Consider the following 27,896-nt stretch of genomic DNA (forward strand, 5'->3'; position numbering starts at 1 on the left):
CTGAAGTGGTACGTTCTGCAGCGGTACGATGACAGTTATGTAATCTATGGATGGATCTATCTATCTACTTATATCAGACCACCCCGATGAAGAGGCGCGACATCGAGGACGCCCACCTGATCCTGGCGGAGAAGCTCCGTCGACAGATCCAGCTGCTGATGCAGAAGAAAGCGGCTGAGACGGCCGAGAAGGAACGACTTAGACGCATCCAGGAGGAGATGGAGAGAGAGAGGAAGAAGCGAGAAGAGGAGGAGAGAATCAGGAAGGAGGAGGAGGCCGAGAGAGAACGCAAACGCAAACTGGAGGAGGAAGAACGCAAAAGGTCAGCAAGCTTTTTTGTCCCTCTTTTTTTGGTTATAATGATGTGCACTTCTTATATTATTTTGTATCTACACCTGAGGGGCAATGCAAAGTGCTCATTGTTTTTCAACAGCCATGCAGAGCTTTGTTTGCATTTTGCGACCCATATATAGCACCCTGTAAGAGTTTGCAAGGGGTACAGGTCACTTCGACACCTGCAAACTCGGCACTACAAACTCGGCACTACAAACTCGGCACCTTGCAAACTCAGCACCCACAAACGCGGCACATGCACAAATACAAGCTTGGCACCCAGTTTTCACACTGTGGTTAGTTTTCCACCAACAAAGCCCAAATACATCAAAAAGTGGTCCCGCGCGGCACTCACTTCATCGACATGGACGCAAGTAGTTTTAAAAACTTGGACTGTGAACACATGGTACGGACGGTAAATTTCCTGCGAGGGACAACAAATCTCTGACCCATCAGCTACCATATAATTATACTAGTGATTTTTCCATTAACAGCATTTACAAAGCTACTTACTAGGTTCAAACCATTTTTTATTATGTAAGTTATTTTATTTTTAACCACTTGACTCTTCGAGAGATATTGCTTGGTGCTGAGGTTGCTTGGTGCTGAGGTTGCAGATGCCGAGTTTGCGAGGTGCCCGAGTTTGCGAGGTGCCGAGTTTGCGAGGTGCCGAAGTGTCCGGTATTCTTTGCAAGTTGCAAGATGCTGCAGGCAACCATGCAAAAATTCACCACGACAAACCCATCATCTTAACAAAGTGTACTGGGTTGATTTAGGTGCATTACTCAACACAGGATTTATTGTCCTGTCTGAAGGATGGGGCCATTATGATTATTGCTTATGCTCAAGGACACAAAAGACCAGAACCCACACTCTGACAATACCACTAGTCAAAGGTATATTTAAGTTGGTACTGTCAGTTCTTGTCAGAAATGTCAGCTCTTTAGAGGTGTCACTTTGGTGTCACTACGGTGAAATCCCCAAAACATTAGTTTCTCCTTTCTTCATTCGATATTTTTGATTTTGTTCATTTTCCCATTTAGGAAAGAGGAGATGGAGAGGAAGCGCCTTGAGGAGGAGGCTAGTCTCCAGAAGAAACTTGAGGCAGAGAGGAAGAGACTAGAGAAGGAGCGAAAACAGTTTGAGCTAGATAAGAAGATGCAGGCTGAGGAGACGGCTAGACTGCAAGCGGAGCTCCGCAGGTACAGTTCACTTTCATTTGGAAGTGTCGTGGCCGAGCGGTTAGGAGCACCGAATTCAAACTCTGGTGTTTCTGATCAGCAGAGCGTGGGTTTCAATCCTCAGCCGTGACACTTGTGTCCTTAAGCAAGACAATTAACCATTGCTTGGTCCTTCGGATGGGACGTTAAGCCGTTGGTCCCATGTGTTATGTAGCGCTTGTAAAAGAACCCAGTGCACTTATCGAAAAAGAGAAGGGGTTCGCCCCGGTGTTCCTGGTCCGATCGGCAGCAAATTGCGCCACAGCATCTGGTAAAGCATTACATGGTGCTATCAGAATTAGGTCTCATAATTCAAATGTGAACCCACAATCTGGCAGGAAATACTGTATGTTACAGCGCCAGGAGTGTCACTGGGTGACGGACATGTGCGCGTTATAAGAAGCCACAATTATTATTATTATTATTTCATTGTAGGCTCAAGCCTGGTTCATACTTGTTGCGAATACGATTCGAATGTTTATATCACAGCCCTGTTTTCGCTGCGAATGTTTCGCAGGAGTTGAGCTCATTTCATGTGATGCGAATTATTCGGTGGAAAATTCATATCGCATTGGCAATTTGACAATACAATTTTTGAACGAATAATTTGCGTCACTTGAAATGTGGGTTAATTATGAATGTTGAATCAAAGATAAGTTTGATACAACACTTACGATTGGATCGAGGCTGAATTTTTTGTTTTGTGATTACAGGCAAGCACAGCTGGAGCAGGAACGTCGTGATCATGAGCTGGCTCTACGCCTGGCCCAGGAGGCAGAGTCTCAGGTAGTCCCTATGGAGGAACCAGTCAGGTAAGACGACTCAATCATCCTCCGAAATTTCCCTTCTGAGTAGTCCCTCCAGAAACTAAGGCCATGTCTGAACAAGTGGCTGCTGGGCTGCAAGTTGGAGTGTGCACCATGGTTAACTAAAGGTTGACTATTTTGACTCAAACCCAAGCTGGTCGACCATTGGTTGACTACTTTGGTCGACCATTTGGAACCAGCCATATGACCATAGTTTCTCCACTGGTCCCAATAGCTTGTTCTACCCTGTAAAGCGCAGAAGGGAACCAGTGACACTTCAGCAACAAGGCGGAAGGCAATGGAGTGTCGGTACCGTGGTTGACTAGGCTTCCAATTGAGTTGTTCGAGTGAGTGCGTCGTTCGAGTGAGTGCGCCATTGGGCATGTCGTTGCTGGTCAGTAGTCGACTAAATGTGTGCGCTCTAACCCTAACTTGCTCGATGTGATGCACTCATTTTTCAATGTGATGGAGTCCTCAAGTGATGTGCATCAGAAATTTTGAAATGCAAGGTGGCAGCAGACTTATCAGATAACTTTCCATTGTTTACCCAGTTCTGAGCATGCGCACATTACCGAGAATAAGGGAACTACCTGGGGTGTGTTCCACTCGGGGAAAACGACTCGCAACTGTTCGTGCAAACGTTTATTATCTTTTGAATGATTGGTGCGTATACGCGATGTCAATATGGCGGCGCCCTGAAATGAAGATGGTGCGCACCATACATAGTTTTTTTTTTTACTTTGTTTTTGCTGCAATAGTCTTCTTTTTGACATCATTACATCAACTAATTGACTTTGTTATTCCAAATCTGCATTATCATCCACCGAAAATACAATGTGATTATGTTTGTGACAAAGAAAAAATATCGTATGCTTGTCCGCCATTTTAAAAACCACTCGCGAACACCTAAGAAGTATGTTCGCCTAAAGTTGCCAACGTTTGCCAACGGTGGCGGCGAACAACTCGTTCCAATTGAAATTGTTGGTGAACATGCTCAACTGTCGGCAATGTTTTCACGAGTGGAATGCACCCTTGGTAAGTAAGTCTGCTGCCCCTAGCATCCCAAACGCCCCATTGTAAGCTTCACCGCATAATGAAACGCCATCTTTCTAAATGAGTTGTTTGTTGCCACTTGTTTACCCAGGATGGATGTTGCTTCAGTTGTGACAGCCGCTGTGGCCGCTGCAGCACCGCAGCCAACCTACGATCTAGCCAAATGGAAGTATGCTGAGCTACGAGATACCATCAACACATCCACAGGTAAAGCACACTTCAAGTGTATGAGAACCGGTGAAGGAAAAGTGGGCAGTCACAGACCATTTTTTGTCTGATCAAAAATTACTTGGTAATGAGCAATGGAGAGCTGTTGATAGTATAAAACATTGTGAGAAAAGACTCCCTCTCTTAAGTAATGTAGTTTTTGAGAAAGAGTTTGTTTCTCACTGAAATACTTCAATCTGAGAAAGACTTCAGGCCTAATTCTAGAGCAATTCTAGAGCAGTATCTTATCACCTAGACTTACCCAGATTGCCCACCGAGATTGCCCGGTAGCTAGAGGCAGTTCAAATCCTATAGTTTAGCAGCGGTACCACAACGATTTAAAGAGATGTTAAATATTCTTTATCTTCAGTGGAAATTTAACATCTCTTTAATACCCTTGTTGTTTTAGATGTTGATCTACTGGCAGCCTGTAAGGAGGAGTTTCATCGTCGTCTGAAGGTCTACCACGCCTGGAAGACCAAGCACAAGAAACAGAATGCTGCTAAGGAAGAACGGGCACCACAGGCCGTCATGCAAACCAGTAAGTAAAAACAACAAACTACACCCATCCACGCGACCTTTCAGAATCATTCCACAGTCAACTTGTGGGATCAGGGTCCAATTTGATAGAGCTGCTTAAAGGCACTGGACACTATTGGTAATTACTCAACAAATTATTATCATAAAACCTTTTTTGATTAGAGTAATGGGGAACTGTTGATACATGTAGTATAAAACATTGTGCGAAACAATCCCCTCTGAAGTGACGTAGTTTTCGAGAAAGAAGTCATTTTCCATGAGTGGGATGAAGATTTGTGAAATTATGAGACCTACATGTAATATTTATATCGCCCCTTTTCCAAAGTATACAAAGCGCCAATTATTTTTACTGCAAGGTGAGTGGGACGAAGATTTGTGAAATTATCAGACCTACATGTAATCCTTAGCACACCAAGTAATGGTTTACATGGTGCTACGGCGCATGCAGCAGCCACAGCCAGGAACACCGGGGCAAACCCCAGTGCATGCACTGGGTTCTTTTACATGCGTTTCACAACACATGGGACCAATGGCTTTTAATACGTCCCATCGGTAGGACGAAGCAATGGTTAAGTGTCTTGCTTAAGGACACAAGTGTTAATTGGCTGGGGATTCGAACCCACACTCTGCTGATCAGAAACACCAGAGTTTGAACTCGGTGCTCTTAACCGCTCGGCCACGACACTTTGTATAATTTTGTCTGTCTGCCTGTCTGTTTATCTGTCTGTTTAGATATGCAAGTACCCTTGATTCCTGCCCCTCCCGCCCCAGTCAAGGCGACCACCAACAACCTGCAGCGCTATTTCAAGGTGGCCTTCACCCGCCCCTCAGCCACCAATGCTAATGTACGTCAGCGCAGCGTCTGGTACGCTCACTTCGACGGAGAGTGGATCGCTAGACAGATGGAGATCCACGCCGATCGGGAGCCACTACTTCTCATTGCAGGTAAGAATATTATTTTATTTTATTTTGTTTTATTTTATTTTGTTTTATTTTATATTATTTATTTATTTATTTTTTAATGCAAGTTTGTCCCAAACAAGGCTAAAAGCATGAAGAAAACTTATTTAAAGGGAAGGTACACGTTAGGTAATTACTCAAAACAAATATTAACTTAAAAACTGACTTGGTAACGAGCATTGAAGAGCTGTTGATAGTTTAAAACACTGTGGGAAACAACTCCCTCTGAACATGGAGGAAGGAATAGAAGGAGCTCGAACGAAGGGACTTCAAAAGTCGAACCTGCAGTGCCGCGGTCGTTTAACAACACCTCGTAATCACCGACATACCTTATACAGACAATGGGCGACCTGGCGTGTGTGAGTTTGCGCGTGCGCACTTGGTTCTTCACTCAACCATGGTGTCGTATGTCGTATGGATATAATACAGAAAAACAACTTTTTTGAGACCTGATAAAAATTGTGTACACTTGTGCTCACCAAATCAAAAAACACAATTGAATACCAACCACCCTCGTGTGCTAATACCCAAATTTTGAACCACCGCTAGTATATAAATATGCCATGATGTTTCAGTGAAACACCACAAATGGTAAATGAAAACGTGTATATTCACAATTCTTGTCTCCAATGATTCAACTTTACACAAGGCAACGGTGCAGAGCGGCGGTACCGCACGTTCTGTACAAAGAAATCTAATCCTGCTCGTTAATCGGCCGTCCAGCTGGAGGTCTCCTATCTTTTTCCACTGGTTATAGACGGGGGCACTGTCATGGTATTCTTTTGTTACTCTGCGGTTTTGCGGGTCGTTCGAGCTCCTTCTATTCCTTCCTCCATGCTCTGAAGTAGCATAGATTTTGAGAAAGAGGTAATTTCTCACCAAAATATGAAAAGACTTCTAGCTAAAGTCTGTTATTCCTACCTGAAAGCTCACAAATTCGTCCAACAAGGGTGTTTTTTCTTTCATCATTTTCTCGCAACTTCGATGACCAAGTGAGCCCAAATTTTCTCAGGCTTGTTATTATATGGTTATGATGGGATACACCAAGTGACATTCAGTTGAGAAATTTGAAAATGTTATTAACGAAACAGCTGTGCATTTGTGCACAAATGCAATCATGTCTAGTTGTTTATTGCAATTCAATTAGTTTTTGGCTTCATTAATTTACATCTGGGTTTTTTTCCCGTTTTTTTTTCTTCATGCAAAACAGTACCTTTTTTACTGCATTGTAATTTTTTCTTTCTAGGTTAGTTTAGTGTTTTGAAAGATTACTGTTAAATTTTCAATTAATAAATTAATTAATTAATTTAATTATTTATTTTTACTTCATGCAATTTTAATCGCTTGTAATTACTTTCTATTGAAACGGTATTTTCTGTACTTGTACAGGGTGGGCAAATATATATAGTTTTGTTCGTGGGCAATTCCCATGCAAAATCTACCATGAATAAACAGTCACACAGGTGTGGGAAATTCTTTGAAACAGAGATTTTTCTGTTTTGTTCAAGAGTCTCCCATTGACCAACATTTTTGCATGAAGGCCCACAGGAGTTGGTCCATAGTATAAATATTGGGCTGTTCATTTGGAATATTGGCTAACAGGAGTAACGTTTCTAGACTGTTTTGAGAGGACTATCAATTCCAACCTTAAGCTCCCCCAAGTTCTTTTTATATTAAAGGCACTGTACATGAAGACCAGTCTTCTCACTTGGTGTAGCCCATCATAACCATAAAACAACAAGCCTGTGAAAATTTGGGCTCAATTGGTCCTCGAAGTTGCGAGAAAATGATGAAAGAAAAAACACCCTTGTTGGACGAATTTGTTTGCTTTCAGATAGGAATAAAAGACTTCTAGCTAGAAGTCTTTTATTTTTCTAGTGAGAAATTACCTCTTTCTCAAAAACTACATTACTTCAGAGGGAGTCGTTTCCCACAATGTTTTATACTATCAACAGCTCACCAATGTTCGTTACCAAGTCAGTTTTTAAGTTAATTTTTGTTTTGAGTAACTACCAAACGTGTACCTTCCCTTTAACTTAACTAAAAGGAAATTACCTGCTGCCAAAACATATGATTTCGAATTACCTCTAGCTATCAGGCAATCTCGGTAGTCTAGTTGGTATGACACTGCTCTAGAATTGCAAGGGTTGTGGGTTCGAATCCCACCCGAGTAACATGCCTGTGATATTTTTTCACAGGACTCGGGAAAGTACTGAGTATACAGTGCTAACACACATCGGTGTATGGAAAAAAAAAAATTAGTATTCTTTATCCCCGATGCAAGTTTAACATCTAATATAAAAAGGAAATTACTTTGCAATAAAAAAAATACATAAAAATAAAATTCAGTTTTGCATGCTGCCAAACTACTAATTAAATAGGTAATAATACCAGTAAAAAAAAAAATTATTAACCAACCTACAAAAATGTAATAAAAGAAAATTTATCAGAACAAAAAAAGAAAATTTATTAGAACAAAAAAAACTCATGCAACTTCGATGACCATTGAGCCAAAATTTTGACAGGTTTGTTATTTTATGCATGACTTTGGATACACCAAGTGAGAATCCTGATCTTTAACAATTACCAACTACGGATTTGAATTACATCTGTGGCTTCACAGTGGGATCCTCATATCCGCATTCATATTTTGTGAAGAAATTTGTTCCGGTAGATCTTAAAGGTTGTCTCCGGGCCCCATAGTTGTCTAAATGCGTATCCATCCGGTGGAGATTAAACTTTAAAAGGTGAAGTCATTCCCTGCGTTGGCCAGGTTAATCCCTGTGCAGCTGTTGGATATTTAATAATCCTGATCTTCAATCCTCAATCTTCTTATGGTGGAGTGGCTTGAGTGATATTCTTTCTGACCGCCCCCCCCCCCCCCTTCCACATAGTGAGCTTCTCAGTATGCAGTTGTGGAGACTAGTATACAAATCTTGACTGCTTCGAGTGCCGTAGTTAAAACTGTGACACCTGAGGTCTGCTCCGGGAAAATAGAACGCTCAGGGGATCACCAAACGTGTTTTAGTTTTAACCGTAGTTTTAACTGTAATGGTATATTACGTTGCCATTAGTGCGCCTTTCTAGCAAAACTAAGTCTTGATGCGCTATAAACCAATCACAATGCGGAATCTATGTATGAGGTGTTATAATAGTTATTTATAAGTGCTGTGTGTTTTTTTTATATGTGCAGGTAAAGACGATCTGAGCATGTGCGAGATGAGTTTGGAGCAGACCGGCTTGACGCGCAAACCCGGTGCCGAGATCCTGGAGCGTGAATTCGAGGAGGAGTGGAACCGTCACCGAGGGCGAGAGCTCCTAGCCGAGGCTATACGCAACGGCCAGGCGCGCAAGACTTACGCCACCGCGCTGCTGGGTATGTAGAACGGACTCCTCAACGCCCAGACCTAGGTAAACTCCATCCACAGATAGATTTCTAGAATTAGGTGCGACTTTGTATGGAGTCATGTTCAACTCATAGTGATAATAATAATAATTTAAAAATTACAGGATAGTTTCATCTTGGGCATCGTGGCCTACTTTTCACAAAGCAATTCTGTTCCGGGTCATGACAGTTGTGCCCTCGAGCAAGGCACTGTACCACAACTGCATTCTGCTATTACCAGCCAGGCTCCTTGTGAATTTTATCCATGCGTACATCCTTACGGACTGTGAAGGGGTAATCCTGTTTCAGCCCAAAGAGTAACCCTATTTCAGCCCAAGGAAGGGTAAAGGGCGGCAACGTGCCCCTGTGGCAGTTTGTTTGTGTCGATAGCCAAAATTAGTTATTTAGTGTAGCCCTTACCTTGAAGTAGCCGCCCTCCCTTGTGATGTTGGGTAATCTCTCATAAAAAATATACATAAAAGAAAAAAGAAAGAAAAAAAAATACTTTGCCTCTGTATTGTTTCTGCCTACCAGACTATGCCACTGACATGAAGTGTTACTAGCAGGTGTAAACGGTCTGTGTTTGGTTCCGAGACAATGAACAAAAACCTTGCAAAGGTGTTTGCCGAATGACATAATTGGTTGAAAACAAAAGAAAAAGTGTAGCCATCACCTTGAGGTGGCCGTCCAGCCTTGTGATGTGAGGCAATATTTCATGAACAAATATTTTTTTAAACAATACACACAAAAAAACACTTTGCCATTGTACTGTTTCTGACTACCAGATTATTCCACTGACACATTAAAGGCACTTGACACTATTGGTAATTACTCAAAATAATTATTAGCATAAAAACTCACTTGGTAACAAGTAATGGGGAGAGGTTGATAGTATAAAACATTGTGAGAAACGGCTCCCTTTGAAGTGAAGTAGTTTTCGAGAAAGAGGTAATTTTCCACAAATTTGATTTCAAGACCTCAAGTTTAGAATTTGAGGTCTCGAAATCAAGCATCTGAAAGCACACAACTTCGTGTGACAAGGGTGTTTTTTTCTTTCATAGTTATCTCGCAACTCCGACGACCAATCGAGTTCAAATGTTCACAGGTTTATTATTTTATGCATATATTGAGATACACTAAGTGAAAAGACTGGATTTTGACTATTACCAATAGTGTCCACTGTCTTTAAGTGTGACTTGCTGTTTTAAACAGTCTGTATCCTGTTCCCAAGACCAAATGAACCAAATTGGTGCAAATTTTTGTTGAAAACTAAATTAAAAACAAAGGAAGAAAAGTGAAAGAGTACATCTGAACCAGTAGAACATTCAGTAGCCCATAATTGGTAATTGTCAATGCACATGTGGTATTTAGTTCCGCTTGGTCTAATAAAACCACATACATAAATGTTGTTTACTTGTTTCGAAGTATATGGTCTTTCGTGCCTAGTGAAGCAGGACAAAAGATGTGCATGCACAACATGTTGTTGTTGTTGTTGTTCTTTTTTGTTGTTATTTGTAGCAAACATTGCAACTGGTTTGCAGATTTATTGGATGATATTTTTTTGTGGCATTATATTTTGGAAGATACCGTAACCTTGCTCATGGAAAGCAGCGATTAGGAAAACAAAGTCCTTCAAAGCCCGTGGGGTCCTGACCCCTACCCTGAACACTATCAAACCCTTTTGGAAAAAAATACATGAGTAGACTTAATCAACACAATCCCATCTCGACCCTCATTTTTTACACCTGGATGAGGAGAAGCAATTCATGGTTTTACGTGTTTCATTAAAGGTCACCTGCACTATGCAGATTGGTTTGGCAGAGGTTCAAACACATGCATGTAGCCACCCGTCCATAGTTATGCCCATTTTTTTCTGGTCTCTTTTTTCAGCCCTATTTATCAAGATGTGACGGTATAAAACATACACACATGATAATCCGTAATCAACAATGTATTGAAAAACTACCTAAACCTATTATCTCCAATATATAATAGTTATCAAACATTTCTTCTTCGACGTATAGCTCTGTGTGTTAATGAATTTTATCCAAACATTTAAGCACTTTTTTTTTATTGTGCGGTAAAAATAAATTCTGTATCGAAAAAGTTACTGAAATGGGGAGTGGAAAAAACCCAAAAGCTGATGATATAATTTATCATGTCGTGATTTGTGTGAAACCAAAGATTAATGATATTTCCTATAAAACACTTGTAGCAAGTTTTTATAAACAGTATCAATGTATTCAAAGTGCTATTTAAGAAATACCATGAAGACCAATTTGTTATTTTGTTTTTTACTAAACGTAGTATAACTTTTGTTATTCCTAAAAGTAGCTAGTACGTTGTAGATTTGGGTTAATCTATTAGTATTATTTTTTAGATATTGACGGTTTTTTTGCAAGCCATCTGTTTATGAGTACCAATGACTATTTTTGTTGTTTGAATACAACACGCATCACTGGCCTTCGTCACCAATGTTATTTGAAGGAATTTGTTATGAACAAAAACTAACCTTACTTGAATAAAAGGGCAGTGGTTCAAGCCACAATAGAAAATGTTCCGCCCGATGTTCTGACATATGGGAGATTACATTTCAAAAGCATGCTCTGAAGTTTGATAAACCATTTAATCATGTTTTTTTCACAAAGGTGTGTCACGTACACACCCATGAACAGGGCCCAATTTCAAGTACCGCTGGACAAATTTCTTTGCTAAGCAAAATTTGAGTGGGACGCCGGTTTCAATAATACAAACTTAATGTAACCTGCTTCTCCTAAGCAAGACTCTTTTGTGCTTAGCAAGTTATTGTGGTTAGTTCTTGAGAGTTTTCCCAAGCTCAGAATTAAGTGAAGAATGGAAATTTACATGGTTGATCTAATGCTACGTACTGTCTTACAATATCCTATTACCTCAAGTTGCTGCCATCTTGAATATACACCATGTTTTTGCAATGACAGAACGATAATGTTGTGTCGATAACAAATGCACAGATTTATTTCCACCCAGCTATCTGTGATATCTCTTGCCTAAAGCCTCAAAGCATAATTGAATGATATAAAAAGTCTTGTTTGTCGATGCTGTTGTTTGTTTGTACGGGAGATTAGACTGTTACAGCAGAAGAGACTCTGCCTAATTAATTCATTGCGCCGGGTATTTTGTTCGGTTGGATTTGTTTTCAAGCATAAACTGAAATGTTTGTACTTCATGGGGAGGTGTTTCAACTGAGGACCCCCTTGAGAGGACACTCAGGCCTGAATGCTTTGTTTTTGAAAGGGCAAGGGCACCAAGGGTCGACTTAACAAAGAGTTAGGACTCGTCTTATCTCGAGTTAGGACGAGTAACTCGTCGTAACTTAGGATTAATCTTAAGGTCTGCATGCTACAGTGCATGGTTGGGACTCGTCCTAAGTCCTAAGATAAGTCTTAAGTTAGGAAGAGTTTTGTGAAATCGACGGCAAGGCATTTTCTTTTTGATTAAGGACACCCTATAAGGAAATTGTGAATTCCTATTGGAGCATTTCAAGGGCAACAAGGCAACAGGGGGCATGGAGGCAATTGCCTTCATTGCCTCTTTGAAGTATGAGGCCTGCAAACGATTTCACAAAGAGTTAGGACATGTCTTAACTTCGGACTAGTCCTGAGAGATATCAAAAAACGTATGGCTAGTCCTAAGTTAGGATGAGTAACTCGTCCTAACACGAGATAAAACTAGTCTTAACTCTTTGTGAAATCGACCCCTGCTGTCGATTTCACAAAGAGTTAGGACTCATCTTATCTTGAGTTAGGACGAGTTACTCGTCCTAACATAGGATTAATCTTAAGGTCTGCATGCTACAGTGCCGGGTTGGGACTCGTCCTAAGTCATAAGATTAATCCTAAGCTAAGAAGAGTTTTGTGAAATCGACGGCTGGACACTTATAAACCCAAGCACACAATTTTGCTAAGCAGTCTTTTTGGGCTGAGCAGTAGCAAATCACACAAGTCAAAATACAGTTCGCATGTAAATCTTTGTGTGAAATGAAACTATTTGTTCCTCAATGTTTACAATTTGGCCTTGGGTGATGGAGGGGCTGTGTAATATTACAATATAAACGTGTGATAATAACTCCTTCTAGATTGTCAAACAATCACCATAGCTTTCAAGTAAAGTAGTGTATATTTTTATGACAGCTTCTAATTCACAGTCCTTGGTTGACGCTGAGCTGATGTAGGCGGAAAAATAGATTGGTCCCTGAAGACCTAGCAGCTCATTAATCACAGAAGAACAGCAGGGGCTCATTTCAAAAGGAATAGACTGGTCCCTTGAAAACCAGCATTTCATTAATTACATGAAACATGAAAGCAGGCAGGGAGTCAATCAAGGGTAGTTGCCAGTGTATGCAGAGAATTGGACTGTTCCCTTGAGAACCAGCAGTTCATTAATTGCATAAGCAGGCATGGAATCATTCAAAGATGGCTGCCAAAGTAGGCGGCAAAATAGACTGGTCCCTTGAGAATCAGCAGTTCATTAATTGCATAAGCAGGCAGGGAGTTATTCAAAGATGGCTGCCATTGGAGGTGGCAAAATAGACTGGTCCCTTGAGACTTGGCGGTTGCGGTTATCATACAAGCGAGCAGGGAATCCGACATAGATGGCTGCAGATAGAGGCATCTGCTCCTCTTGATCAGCCATGATGAGGACCCAGAGGACCCTACTTTATTACATTATGGTTTTCAAGGCGTCTTACTTTCTGGTTTGGGAAAAACTCTCTTGTGGTTTAAAGGCTACTTTGTACTGAGTGGGCGTTCTAATCTGGATATCATTGTCTTTTAACTTAGAAGATAAAGCATGCGGCTAACATCAGTAATTTTCAAAGGTAGTATCAACCGTTTATGTGGCCCAACATATTTTCATTAAATAACACTCGTGAAAGTTGAAGCTCGATCACTGGTGTCTCAAGAAAAGCTTGGTAAGCTTGGTGTTGGTTCAGAACCTGATGTCCAATCACCGACGAAATGTCGGTGCCTTCGACTAAATGTCGTAGCAGTGTTGGACAAGACTTTACGAGGGGGGACCTTTGACACTACAAAAATGGTTGTCTTTTTATACAAGGTACATTTTGTAAAATTGTACAACCTTGCTACGATTTATGGCTAATCACGATCAATTTCAGGTGGACAGTTCAACTACTGTTGCTTATCTTCTCTCATGTCTACTCTCATGTGAAATTGCAATGTAAACAACTTTTTCAATGAACGTTTAATGTTTTTTATTGGACAGGTTGATCGATTGATCGCACTCTCCAGAAATATTGTACCTGTCCCCTTTAAATGTTCCATGTGTTACATTTCCCAGCAAACTGTGAACGAGATAACGAGATCTGTGACGTTAATTGATCCACCATGTGCTGAATGTTATTCTGTCGTCCCCTTTTCTCTGAGCGAGTGTCTCCTGATAGTATGCAATGACGTTGTTTGGACTATTTAATATTTGCCTCTCTCGGGATCCTAGATTAGGATCAGATGATGAGAACGTTGATCGAGAACGTTGATTCTCTCTGTACATGGGTGACTATGTCGCAGCCTTAATTTAATAACATGAAAATCTTGCAGAGATGCATTGAGTTTCTTTGTCTATTCATAAGTGATCTGTTTTTCCACACTAAGGAACATAATTCAACAGATCAGGTGTGGTTTTGTTTGCTCATCGTTCAGACACTAATTGCATTGTATATAGGGATCTCGTATAAACAGATGGATGTAACTAAAACAGTGACAGTATTCATATCAAATTAATCAAATTCAACTTAAATTTATAGATGTTATATGTCCAAATCAATTCGATTCAGATTCATCAAATCAATTCAACTTAGATTTCTGAAATCCATTCAAATCAGATTCCTCAAATTTATTCAGTTCAGATTTTTAAAGTGTTGTTTCGATTTATCATATAAATTTATATCGGATTTATCAAATCAATTTAAATCAGATTTATCTGATCAGTTCAATTTCAGATGTGTTGAATAAATGTAGTTAAGATTTCTCTGTGCTTAGCAGGGTTCGTGTGCTCAAACAACTCTTTGCAGTAGCCTGTAGTGGTAGGGCGCAAAGTCTTACTCAAGATTACTCATTTTTAACAATAACCCTAATTAAGCCTGGTTGATACTTCCTGCGAAGGCAAATAGGTGCGCACTGCCTGGGCAATAGACCCTTCCCATGAAATATGTAAATTGCACATAGCGCTTGCGCACTAACGTTTTGGTTGGCAAAATGAGGGAACATCGCACTGTTTTGTACACGGCTAATGGGTGCGTGACGCAGACGCGATTGCGCGTCTGCTTAGTGCACAACTCTATGGCGTTTGCCAACCAACAGGGTCTGTACGCATGCGTGAATGTAATTAGCATATTTCATGGGAAGGGTCCATTGTGATACAAACTTGTTCACACGAAGCACTGGCAGGAAATATAAACCTTCGCTGGAAGTATGAACTGAGCTTTATGTGTTATACCAAATAAATTTAGTTAATTACAACTCTTCACAAGAAATGTCTTTCTTAAATGTAAAAGAAAATGTGTGTGTGTAATCTGAGGGAATAAACCTCTGTTATGTCAAAGCCATTATGTTCCATCTCCAATTAAAAAGCAACGTAACCGAACCGAGGCTGGGAGGTAGTTAGTCTGGCCCCCCAGGGTAGAATGAGAACCAGCATTTCGTATCACAAGCGCACACTGGAAACATGACATAGATATGATGGCCACCTGATGAAGATTTATTGGACTATTTTTATCGGAGTGTTTTAGCAGAATGTTCTTTAGTTTGTATCAATGTTAGGATAGATGTGTCGTATTGTGTTTACTGTTGGACATTGTTGGTGGCAATATGTTTTAATTACAGTGGATGGAAATAGAACTTCTTGTTTTTCTCTGAATCAGAGTGAAACATGTGAGCTGTTATCACGCTAGTAGATAAAAATATTCATATTAAAATTGATTTATTCCTTTGGAAATGTCAAAAGGAGTTTGCTAAGAAAAGAATTCCCAAATTTTACTGTTGTTATTTTTTACTTTTTAATTTTATGCGTGTACTTTCATTTGACCACATATTCAGTGGTCTTGGTCATCGTACAATATAAAATAATGTAAACAAAACAAAAATTACTAGAAAGGGTCAAATAGTCTGACCCCCATATTGGTGTATGATGAAGTTGTATTCATTAGTTCAAAGATTATCCAGTGTTTTTTATAGCCCTTTTCACACTGCAGGTGCAATTTCCATGAGATGAAATCCCAGGAAATTCCTGGGGAAGTTTTACCCCACGACTACCCCATATTTGTTTCACTCTGTGCAATTTTCCTGGGGGAAATGAGCACTCAGTAAATGCTAACACTGGGGTTACCTCGCTTAAAACAGGAGTAGATATTTCCCGGAAGTTTGCTGGGGTTAGTTGTTCAAGTGTGAACAGGTCAACCAAAAATCTCATGGGAAATGATTTTAGTTTGAAAGTGGCTGAGGCATTGTAAACTTTGGAATAAAAACTAATAGGAAGTTCAGCATTTGTAAGTTTTTTTGTTTGCGATCTTTCTCTGATTGATAAACAAATAAAGCCAGGGATATTTCTCTTTACGCAAGCCATGCTGTGCAGAAGAAGCAAAAAAATAATAGTAAATAATTAAATAAAATATTTAAAAAATGTGTGTTACATTTCCGGTGCACTTATGTAAAAAAGCGAATGAAATGTGTATTTTGAAATCAGACCTTTCACATCAAATATTTTACTTATTAAAATAGAAAATAGTACATTGACAGCTTAGATTTATACTAATTTAAAGTGAACTCTTCGATGCTTATTAGCCTAAACAATGTGCCTGATTATTCGGTGATTATATTTATAGTAATTGTATGTATATTTTCGTACACTTTTTGCAATACACAGTCAAATTTCTTAGTAGATTTTAGCACCTGCTGTTTGCAGCTGCTAACATAGATAATATTTATATTAATTATTCACTGATTTGTATAAAATTTCTTGTTTCAAACCCCTCTAGTGCTTTTCCTTATTTTATTCTAAAGTAATCAAAAGAGATAGATTTTTTTCTTAATTTGTATTTTACATGCAATTCAGAAATATTGTGCAAATAGATTTTTATGTTTTTCTTTCTCCATAACATCTGTTGGATTTTGATAGACTGGATCTTTATCACATTATAAGATATTAGTTTGCATTGTCCAATCAAATCGATGATACCATAATGAGGCTTGAGGTGAAAATAGTATGGTACCTTCTTTTAAATTATGTTTGTTTCTCATTACAGTCAACAGGGGTTCTGACAGCAATCAAATGTGGCTGTTGATGTATGATGATATCAGAATCAAATGCCAGTTTCCCTTATTAAAACATCAATGGACATGAAGAAGCCATGTTGTTTTCATCCAAGCCTCGGTTTCAAAAACATTTATTTCCAGAAATGACTTATAAACTGTCGTGCCTTTGTTGGTGGCGCACTATGCACATGCAATGTTAATCAGCAACCATGAGTAATAAACTAATGTGGTATAACCCAAGTCAGAATAATAATGTGTTCAAGAATGTTTATTGATTCCTTTATCAACTCGTCCCTCAATCTTCAAGTAGTTTTTGAACTGCCTCTAGCTACCGGACAATCTCGTAAGTCAGAATAATAATGTGTCCAGAATGTTAATTGATTCCTTTACCAACTCGTCCCTCAATCTTCAAGTAGTTTTTTGAACTGCCTCTTGCTACCGGACAATCTCGTTGGTCTACTTGGTAAGACACTGCTCTAGAATTGCAAAGGTCGTGGGTTCGAATCCCACCCAAGTAATATGGATGGGTTTTTTCACAGAGCTTGGGGAAGTACTGAGCACTACTAACAATCGATGTGTATGGGGTAAACAAAAATTAATATAGTTTTGATGGATTCAGTATTCTTCAAAGTGCTGGAAATCGTTTTTTGCATTTTAAAACAAAATGGCAGAATTTAAAGCACTGAAGTTGCATTTCAAAACGAAATAGCAGAATTTATCCAAACTTCTATCCAAATACTTTTTAGAAGTACTTTCACTTCAACTCATCAGCACAATTAATTTTGTTTGTAACAGCTGTACTTAAAAACTTAAGTTGTGGCACAAGATTTTATGGAACTTTTAAAAATTGAAATTACGGAACCATCAGCCCAAAATGTTAAAGCAACAACCAAAGTTATTTAATTGAAAATCTGTTTTTAATCAAATTTGTAATACAATGGTTTTGTAATATTTTGATGACCTACTCCGAAGGCTTTTAAGTTTTAAACGCCTTCGCAACAAAAAATATTGACATTTTATTGTGGTTATTACCGCATCTTATTCATCCCGATAGGTGGTAATTCCGCGCGCATCGGGGAGTTTTTCCAGTTATTGGCGATCATGAAGGACCAATTATATAAACCGTCAAGCGAGAAATTTTGTCGAGTTGAGTGACTTTTTCATTTATTAAGCGTGGGCACTGCTCATAGAGTGAGTCGATTGATATTGTTTATTTGTTAGTATTTTTTAATGAAAGAATTTTCTCGGCTAATTGTTGTTCTTGAAGAGATTCGTGACATTCGTGTTTACGGAACCACGCCCATGCAGTTACAACTGAACAATGGACAAAATAAACGCCAACGCACAGCATAATATTATGAACACAGTGCTAGGAGCTAGCTCTATGTTATGAATAAGTAAAATTATTTAATATAAAAACAAACCCACCTTACGAATCCGCCCGCACATTAGTTCACAATGCTGTGTCTTTTTGTTCAATGATACAGATATGGTACGTACTATTATGGCTTTGTCAGCCTACCGGGATACTAGTACACAAACTTCAAATAAAACAGGCTTGTGAGACTTCTTATTTAGGAGAACACAATAGCTTTATTTAATAACTTAACTTACGTAACTTTTAAAGTCACCTGGAAGTGGTATTTTTTCAAAATAAAGCTTTTGTCACTAATATATGTATTTTGATGAGTGGAATGTGAATAAACAGTTAACTAAGGTTTTATAAAATCAGTTCTTATGTTATTTACAAATTTAAGAGTAGACCCCGACCCGAGAGGGCGTTGTTCGTGACGTCAATCGAGGCAGACTTTGCCTGTAATGCGTAGAGTTAACAAAATTGCAAAAAAACATACACGGACCATGTCGTGAGTTTGTACGTTTCAAAAAAAAAAAATGTTTTTTCCGGCAATGCCGACCAGGTGTATTGCTGCTGAATGCAGAAAAACACTTTTTGAAATGTACCAACTCACGACTTGGACGTACATGTACTTTGCACGTGTGTTTACTATACGCATTGCAGGCAAAGTCTGCCTCGACTGACGTCACAAAAGGGGTAGGCGGAGTCAGCCCCCCAAACAAATTTATATATTTTTTAAACATATAAATCGTGACAAACAATTACTAAAAAAAATGTTTTATTGTTCGTAAGCATATACTCTTATGTTTGAAAGAAAAGAAATTCTATTTCCAGGTGACTTTAAGGACGGAGACTCCAACCTCCCAGACCAGGCTAACGGCTACTCGCGATCATAGGCCGTAACTATGACACCCAATGTGTTGATACTCTGGAAAAAAAACTATTTTTTTCTAAATAAAAAAATACCCGAAAAAGTCTATGGAGTGACCCGTGAAACTTTTTATTTATGTATACTTTAACAACAATCATTCTTCGGGATTATTTAAGATTTTATTTCGAAGTTCTCAATGAAAATACCGGGACATTTTTTGTCTTCTCTTTCTCTCTCCCTCAATAGGCTTGTGCAGTTACCTTTTTCACAATTTTGGCTGAAAACATTATCTTGAGAATATCTTGAGAATATATTTCTAACACTACATACCACAACGAACAGTAACTTGATGTTCTGACCGCAAACATTTTTCTCAAGGGCAAAATGACATTCGATCAGAGTATTGTAAACATACTGGGTTATTTGAGCTGTCTTTTGACAGTTGATAACGGTGATAAATTAATGGACAATTAGAAAAAGATCCAATTTGCCAAGTGTGTTTTACATTTTAATGTGTGCTGTAAATGAAATGCACAGCATGCAAGATGCTCTATAATTCAAAAGTCGTGTATATAAGTAAGGTTCTATAAAAACACTTTGTTTTTCTCAGCTGAAAATATTTAGCTTTTTTAGACACTGGACACTATTGGTAATTGTCAAAGACTAGCCTTCACAGTTGGTGTATCTCAACATCCATAAAATAACAAACCTGTGACAATTTGAGCTCAATCGGTCGTCGAAGTTGCGAGATAATAATGAAAGAAAAAACACCCTTGGCACACGAAGCGAAGCTGTGTGCTTTCATCAGATGCTTGATTTCGAGACCTCAAATTCTAAATCTGAGGTCTCGAAATCAAATTAGTGGAAAATAACTTCTTTCTCGAAAACTACATCACTTCAGAGGGAGCTGTTTCTCACAATGTTTTATACTATCAACCTCTCCCCATTACTCGTAATCAAGAAATGTATTTATGGTAATATTAATTTGAGTAATTACCACTAGTGTCCACTACGAGTGTTTCAGCCGAAACTTTCACATCTTGTTGACGATTTATACAAATTAAATCAGCATACACACTGACAAAACAACAATCTATGACCCTATACCTTTTAAAATCGCCTTTAAATTATAATGTATCCTCTCCCCGCTTCAGGGTATTTCGATGGGGGAAACAAAACAATCTTCAATTAGTCGTAATGAAGCGACATACCCCGGCTTCCGCTCAATTATCAATGGATTGGTAATTCAGCCGGGAAAACAAGATTGATTCCTACCCCACCTACGCATCATCCTCGGTGTGTATTACTTCTCATCAAGAAAAGGCCTTAAAGGAACACGTTGCCTTGAATCGGTCGAGTTGGTCTTTGAAAAGCGTTTGTAACCGTTTGTTATAAAATGCATATGGGTAGAAAGATGTTGTAAAAGTAGAATACAATGATCCACACAAACATGCCTCGAAATTGCGTGGTTTTCCTTTTACCTCGTCGACTAACACGTCGGCCATTTATGGGGGTCAAAATTTTGACTCCCATAAATGGCCGACCATGTTAGTTCGCACAGTAGAAGGAAAACCACGCAATTTCGAGGCAAACTTGTGTGGATCATTGTATTCTACTTTTAAAACATCTTTCCAACCATATGCATTTTATAAAAAACGGTTACAAACGCTTTTATTATGACCAACTCGTCCGATCCAAGGCAACGTGTTCCTTTAAAGAAGAAGAGCGTCGACGCATTAGACGTTTAAAGGCAGTGGACACTATTGGTAATTACTCAAAATAATTATTAGCATAAAACCTTACATGGTAACGAGTAAATGGGAGAGGTTGATAGTATAAAACATTGTGAGAGACGGCTCCCTCTGAAGTGACGTAGTTTTAGAGAAAGAAGTAATTTTCCACGAATTTGATTTCGAGACCTCAAGTTTAGAATTTGAGGTTTCGAAATCAACCATCTGAAAGCACACAACTTCGTGTGACCATGGTGCGACAAGGGTATTTTTTTCTTTCATTAATATCTCACAACTTCGATCGATTGACCGATTGAACTCAAATTTTCACAGGTTTGTTATTTTATGCAAAACAACACTTGGTCATACATGTATGAGACATGATTTTGAGTAACTTTACATCAAAATCATGTCCCATAGCTAATTAGTTTAGTTTTGATTAATATAAAAATTATTTCAAGAGTGTACGGATCTTCGTTCTATCAAAACAAATAATCGCACTGGATAGAATGAGCCGAGATTGCAGCGATTTTGTTATTAAAGCCTACTAAAAAATGTTTGGCCAAGTGGCTGAGAATAATTAACTAACAAAATCACCAAGTAACTAAAAATAAAACTAATTTGTTAGGCCCTCCAAACAAATGAAAACACGAACGACCGAATAATTTATGACAAAATAATATGTTAATTAAATGGCAGACTAACTGTTTGAAAATATAAAAGAATGATAAAATTTGTGTCTAAATAAAATTAAATCATTCTTAAATAGATAACTTAGATATGATTGAAAGGGTACTCTTTTGGTTAGCTTCAAGTTGGGTCATGCTAATTTTAATTTTAAAACGGAGTAGTGAAACTCAACATCAAGATAATTAAATAAATAATAATTAAAATACTTGATAACGCAAATGCACAAGTACAGTACACATTCACATTTACCTACTCGTTAAAGTTGTTCTAATGTAGGCCTACAATTTTTTTAATCGGATTTACAACTCAGGGTGAATGGTGGAGGTGCCATTTTATGGGGTGCGGAAAAATAAAAGAACTAGAGGGCGCAATCAACTCCATATCCCCAGCCAGCAACCCCCCCCCCCCCCCCCAACCAAATCCCCGACCCCCCACTGAATGTTTATCCCCATCTTTTGTCCTTGCTTGTAAACATTTCAATTTTGTATTGATCCATGCACGTCTCTATAATGTCCGGCCCGTGAATATTGCATCATTCCTCTACCACATAAACGTGCACTTCATGAATGAACGTCGTTCCCAACATCTAGCTGATGAAATTGCACAGTGATGAGAGTTCAGAGGTTGTGAGGTCAAACCAATACTACACGCCGATTGGTCAATTTTGGAGGTGTGTTATCGAAAGGTTGCATAAATTATGTTAATTCATCGCTAGGTCAAAATTTACTGCTGGTTGTCGGCTGCTCTTCCTTGCCGGCCATGCGCGCAATAACGTGCGTGAACTACACGACGAAAAAATCAGTGGCGAGAGCCAATGGAATTTTCCGTTGTCACTCACCAGAGTTCGATAATCAATGTCTTACCGGCACAATTTCAATGTGTTTTTGAACAATAAAACCGGATTTCCCCGACTCGTCTTCTGTTTAGGACACCCAAGGTAAGTTGAGATGATTGTCTGTTATTGAAACCGTACCAGTGAGGGTTTTTCTATCAACATTTTGGGGTGATAAATTGTGCAAAACTGCCAGGCTCTGGTGTTACCGCTAAATTTAAACCGGCGGGCTACTGGCAGATGACATGACCGGCCGTCGTGCGCGTGGTTGGGCGGGCTCGCCTGGCGACGACCGTACGACCCACGACAGAGTTCTTGGTAACATTTCAGTCGCTTAAGTATTTTATTCCAGCCTGGAATCCAGGCCATACGATTAATACCCCCTTCGTAACCGACTAAGATAGCATGTGCTCGATTTGAGTGTTGACTTGAGTTGCATAGTGTTTTTGTTGTATTAGGATCGATAATATACTTGCCAACTTGGGCTTGGCCCCTCTTTTCTCATCAAATTATTTATGGCAATGCGGGAATATTTGTTTTGTTTTGTAAAGTTGCCTTTTGTTTTGTGATATTGGAATTTGTGTTACAATCCCACTGTATAGAAGTTCCTCTTTAGAGAAGTGCTTGTTGAATAAAACCTTTGGTAGAGCTGCTGTTTTTGATTATTATATTATAAATTACCAAGTTGTGCAGGTTTGTTATGTTTCAAAAAACTATTGAAATGCTGCATGAAATTTGTCATAATTTCTAAAACGCAGGCCTAAAAAAATATACAGTACAACACTTGGAGAGTCAGTTGAGTTAGTGTATAAATTATAGGGCTCCAATTATAGTTTTATAGAGAATAGGCAAGCCCAGGTTGGAATACATTGTTTTTGTAGGCTACCTAATTTTGTTTGCATTTATAATTATAGCAGCAAAGGAGACAATAAAGGCAATACTGTACAGCCAGGGGGCAATAGTGTTCTTAGTTGCGATAACGTAACCCTTCTCCCGACGGCCGGAAGGAGGGTTACGTTATCGCAACTATAGTGTTCTAAAAGGCCTAAACTTGTATTGCATTCAGACCAAGTAGAAAAAATACAAGTCATCAGTTGATCTCTGGGTTTCCAAGAAGAGGAGGATGAGGGCCTTTTTATTAAAAATTTGTTAATTCCAAGGAGAAACAACAAAATTTGCTGGCTTTGTATTAAAAACAAAGAAGTTTGAAATAATTAACTTCAAACAAGATGAAGCGACATGAAATTTTTATTTAAAGCCAATGTACACTTTCGGTAAACAGATTGTCCAAGGCCCACGCTGCGTGTATCAAAACTTATAAAACAACAAACCTGTGAAAATTTGGGCTCAACCGGTCATCAGAGTCGGGAGAAAATAACGGGAAAACCCATCCTTGTTTCTGCACGTTTCGCTGTGTCATGGCATGTGTTTAAAATAAATCCGTAATTCTCGGCATCGAGAATTGATATTGTTTTAATGTTTTCTCAAAAAGTAAAGCATTTCATGGAATAATATTTCAAGAGAAGTCTTTCACCATTACCGTTACCTTCTGTAAACCCTGTAAATTATTTAACTTTAAAAAAAAAATTCTGTACCGAAAGTGTCCAATGGCTTTAAAACATTATTCTAGTCCAGTAACAAAATTTAGCTACAATCCCTTCAGTCTTGTGGTTAATACCAATTTGAGGCCTGACTGTTTTTATCCTGTTTTCCCCATGGCAAAATGTGTTTTACTGTGCATGAAACATGCACAGTGGTAAACAACCAAACAAACGGCAACAAAAAAATGATACAAAAATTGTCATGTTGTTTGTTGGTTGGGAAGTTGGCCAAAAAATCTGCTCCCTTCATGCTGTTCAATGCACTTTAACTTTAGTTATGGCTTTTAGCCATGTTTTTACAGTGGAAAAAACAAATCTAAATACTACTTGACAGTGCTTCAAACTTCTGATTTTTGTATGCATCGGGTAGCCTACAGGTTATACACAGACTGTAGGCCTCTGTTAGTAAAAAAGAATACAAAAAATTTGCTGGTTTAAAGACACTGGACACCTTTGGTAATTGTCAAAGACCAGTCTTCTCACTTCCTTGGTGTATCTCAACATGCACAAAACAACAAACCTATGAAAATTTGAACTCAATTGATCGTCAAAGTTGTGAGATAATAATGGAAGAAAAAACACCCTGGTTAAGTAGCCCCTTTTCCCCTTTGAGATGCATCTCAGCATCTCAGCTAAGAGCAAAGCAAAAACAACATTCCTCAGCACAAGTGTAAAGTACACTCACTGTCTCAATGGTATGGTCTAATGAGGAATAAAACATTGTGTATTTATGAGCTCATCCTCTTTGACACCCCCCCCCCCTCGCACCCCCCCCCCCCCTCCTCCAGCCCAGCCGCCCAATGCAAACCATGCTCCCATTCCCATCATCCTTTGTGAGAAATATGGAAATACGTTTGTAATATTAGCTGACACTCACAGGTCACACAGTACAAAGTGTTTGAACTGTACTATACTTTATAAATAAACTGACAGCCCTCTAGCCAGCCTCTACACACAATTACATGTAACTTGTTAGCTAGCTTGTGAAGTTTGTACATGTAGGTGATGACAAGACTTGTGTGGTAACCAATGGGATACAGTCTTGTATTCATCATTGCATGATTTAACACTTTCCTTGTGATTTTATTGTGTTTGGCCCGCATTATCATAATACATGGCTCACTTTTGGGATGGAAAATCTCCAAGACTGCAGGGCTCGTAGCTTAAAAGGATTCTGTACTTTTTCAAAATGTTCACAGATTTACACTACATGTAAACTTTAATTTTGAAGATAATGATAGTGGAAAGCTTCCCTTCAAATATTACTAACTGAGGTTGTGTAGTTTTTGAGAAATGAGTAAAACAAGTCACAAAGTAATTTTCGTCTCAGGAAGCATAAAATTATTTTAGAATATAAAATCCCATAAAACCAGTTATGATATTATACTAAACCATAGCATAACTGGTTAACGTTTTTACATGCTAAAACTGAGACGGAAAATATTTGTTTTACTCATTTAAAAAAATTACAGCACCTCAGTAAAGTAACATTTAGAGGGAAGCTTTCTACTATCATAATCTTCAATTAGTTTTTAATGTAAATCTGTGGACATTTTGTTTTGTGTTAGGAAAAAAGTACGTAGACCCTCTAAGTTTTTACTGAACCAGAATTTATTTAGAAAAAGAAACAAGACCAGATGAGAAGAACAAAATGCCTGCACAGTGTATTACGCATTAACATAGGCCTATAAATATCTTTTCCATAAATAGGTAAATATTTTGATTCTTAACCTATTTGAAATTCATATCGAGGTCAAAACTCCAAAGTCAACATTTGTAGAAACATGTAATTTGTACAAAATAAAATAAAATGTTACACTTGAATGGGCAAATATGATTTAATTGAAAAACATTAAGACTGCTGGACTTGCATGTCCTGTCGTGAGTTGGCAGACACTAAATTCACTGTCCTCGGGCCTGATGTACAGTGTATCCCTGCTTTCCAGCATCTACCTCGGAAAATCGATTGATATCCTATTTGTTTTCCTCACCAAGGATCTCGATCTGAGAGAGAGGCATTGCGTCAACCCCCCTCCCTCCCCATCTTTTGGAAATGATTATCTGATTCAATTTCATTCAAGCATGACCTGTTTCCATAATTATTCAATGTTTTTGTGTCCTCGTTTTTGTATTTTGATTGACTTTGCGTAGGTGTTCTGAAATATTTTTTCTTTGAAAAACTGTTGCCTACCCAGTAAAATATGCCACACATGTAGGGCCACATCAAAAATGTTTCTGGTTCATGATAGAAATGCATGTAACTTCAAAAATTTTTGAACAAGTTTCAGCAAAAAGTAGTGCCCAAATAATTAAATTGTGTACACATACATGTTGCTCTCATACAACATGAGTCATATATAGCCTACTGTTTGTGGTTTACCTATTTTGTCATCTTTGTTCAGGGTACAGGCAGTCAGAAACCACTCAACCTGTAACTGTTATAGCCAGGGATCACAACCAAGTTTATGACACAACCTGGGTTCGGCAGGGTTAAATTTGGAGTTGTTAAAAGTATTTACTACAGCGGGATTTGAACCTGAAAACCTCCAAATTAAATTTGTATTATTTACGTCATCTTGATGCATCACAGGAACCCGTATCCTTGAAGGAAACGCGACTTAAAACCAAATCCAAAGACTCCAAACCTAAATGGCTGTCCAGGAGGGGTCGGCAGCACAGGCACGCTGGCTTCTACAGAGGCTCTCCACCCGAGAAAGTACCTCCCGTCTCAACACACTCGAACAACTCTCATCTTGCCTCGTAGCCATCCACGAAAGCATCCTCGAGCAGCTCCCGGAATCTCAGCAGAACAGCCTCGAAGGCAGCAAGGGGTTCATCGAGGGATGCCTCTCAGGCAACTGTCGAGACGGTATAACTGAGAGCCTGCTGCAGCCGTTGACGATCATCTTGCGCTTGGCTCATCAGTGTCCCTTCAGCGATGTACGGGAGAAATGCAACAGTCTACTAACTTTCTATAAGGTGAGTGGAATGAGAGATCAGGAATTTTACACTTTTGTCTGAATTCAGACTTTTTGGCTCCTGCTTTTGTGAAATTTTAGTACTTGAAAAGAAGAAAGAAATTAATGGTGTTTTGCATACCAGCCCAAATGTACGCAAATCAGCCCTATTACACATGGTTGTGCATAGGTAGAACCCTGAAGAGGACCCATGTACTTTAAAGCATCCCCTGTACTTGTTCAATCGACATCTTGCAATGTTTTATTTCAAACAAAGTCGGAGTGAAAAGTTGTGGTTTGTGCTGTAATATATTAACAGCGAAGACTTGACCGGGCAATGAACCGTACTTGCTAATGCCATGAAACCCTTTCACGCTGGGTTCCATAGTTTGATGACTTGTTGTTCACCTCAACTTCATGTTTTCATACGTGTACCATCATCTGTTAATAATGATTTTAATGTTACTTGGTTCCAACAATCCCAGTCCTGGCTGGAGTTCAGTGAGAATGTGGGTTTGTAGAACAAGCTTCCTTTTTAATCTTGGAATGGGTTTGGTTTAAGAAGTGTAGGACCGCTGATTTTCTGTTTCAGAAAAGACTCACTCAATAAATAATGTTTCTTACTTGCACAATATATTTGAAATAATAAAAGTTGCACCCCCTCAATGTGATCCCTCTACTGCTGCTTCTCAGGTTGTTCTCAACCACACACCATGGGTACCATAATTGATGCCTGCCCTTGCCTATAGATTGAAGTCATGATCAGACAACTATACTGCCCTCAATGTTGACTTATGTCAGTTACGTCTCCATTAAATCTGCTTACTGTACATTCTTGCACTGCAAAGTGGTGCAATGATCATTGCAGTTGCTTGTAGTATCATTTGCTTTAACAGTTAGTACGCACATCTGGTTCAGGCACTCTATATATGAGGAAATTGTAAATTTCTACTAGGGCATCGAGGCAATGGCCTTCATTGCCTTCGTGAAGTATCAGGTCTGCAAGACTTGTGCAGTTCCCTTTTTCATAATCCATTTTGGCTGAAAACAT

The 27,896-nt window shown here is 38.9% G+C and overlaps 2 protein-coding genes across 3 annotated transcripts in view; both read left to right on the plus strand.

Annotated features, from left to right (window-relative positions):
* Window positions 1-17,077, plus strand: part of LOC139946835 (unconventional myosin-VI-like) — a 50,671-nt gene extending 33,594 nt beyond the window's left edge. For both annotated transcript variants that reach the window (XM_071944556.1, XM_071944557.1), the window contains 7 exons: window positions 78-322; window positions 1,377-1,535; window positions 2,267-2,365; window positions 3,504-3,619; window positions 4,029-4,160; window positions 4,892-5,104; window positions 8,313-17,077. In XM_071944556.1, the coding sequence (XP_071800657.1) occupies window positions 78-322; window positions 1,377-1,535; window positions 2,267-2,365; window positions 3,504-3,619; window positions 4,029-4,160; window positions 4,892-5,104; window positions 8,313-8,503 (1,155 nt within the window). In that variant the 3' untranslated portion in view covers window positions 8,504-17,077. The remainder of the gene's footprint in view (window positions 1-77; window positions 323-1,376; window positions 1,536-2,266; window positions 2,366-3,503; window positions 3,620-4,028; window positions 4,161-4,891; window positions 5,105-8,312) is intronic.
* Window positions 17,078-21,971: 4,894 nt separating this feature from the next.
* Window positions 21,972-27,896, plus strand: part of LOC139946838 (sestrin-1-like) — a 50,427-nt gene continuing 44,502 nt past the window's right edge. Inside the window, exons 1-2 of the mRNA XM_071944564.1 lie at window positions 21,972-22,392; window positions 26,479-26,867. Of these exons, the coding sequence (XP_071800665.1) occupies window positions 26,538-26,867 (330 nt within the window). The 5' untranslated portion in view covers window positions 21,972-22,392; window positions 26,479-26,537. The remainder of the gene's footprint in view (window positions 22,393-26,478; window positions 26,868-27,896) is intronic.

Source organism: Asterias amurensis, chromosome 14 (assembly GCF_032118995.1).
Source record: "Asterias amurensis chromosome 14, ASM3211899v1".
Classification (NCBI taxonomy): Eukaryota; Metazoa; Echinodermata; class Asteroidea; order Forcipulatida; family Asteriidae; genus Asterias; species Asterias amurensis.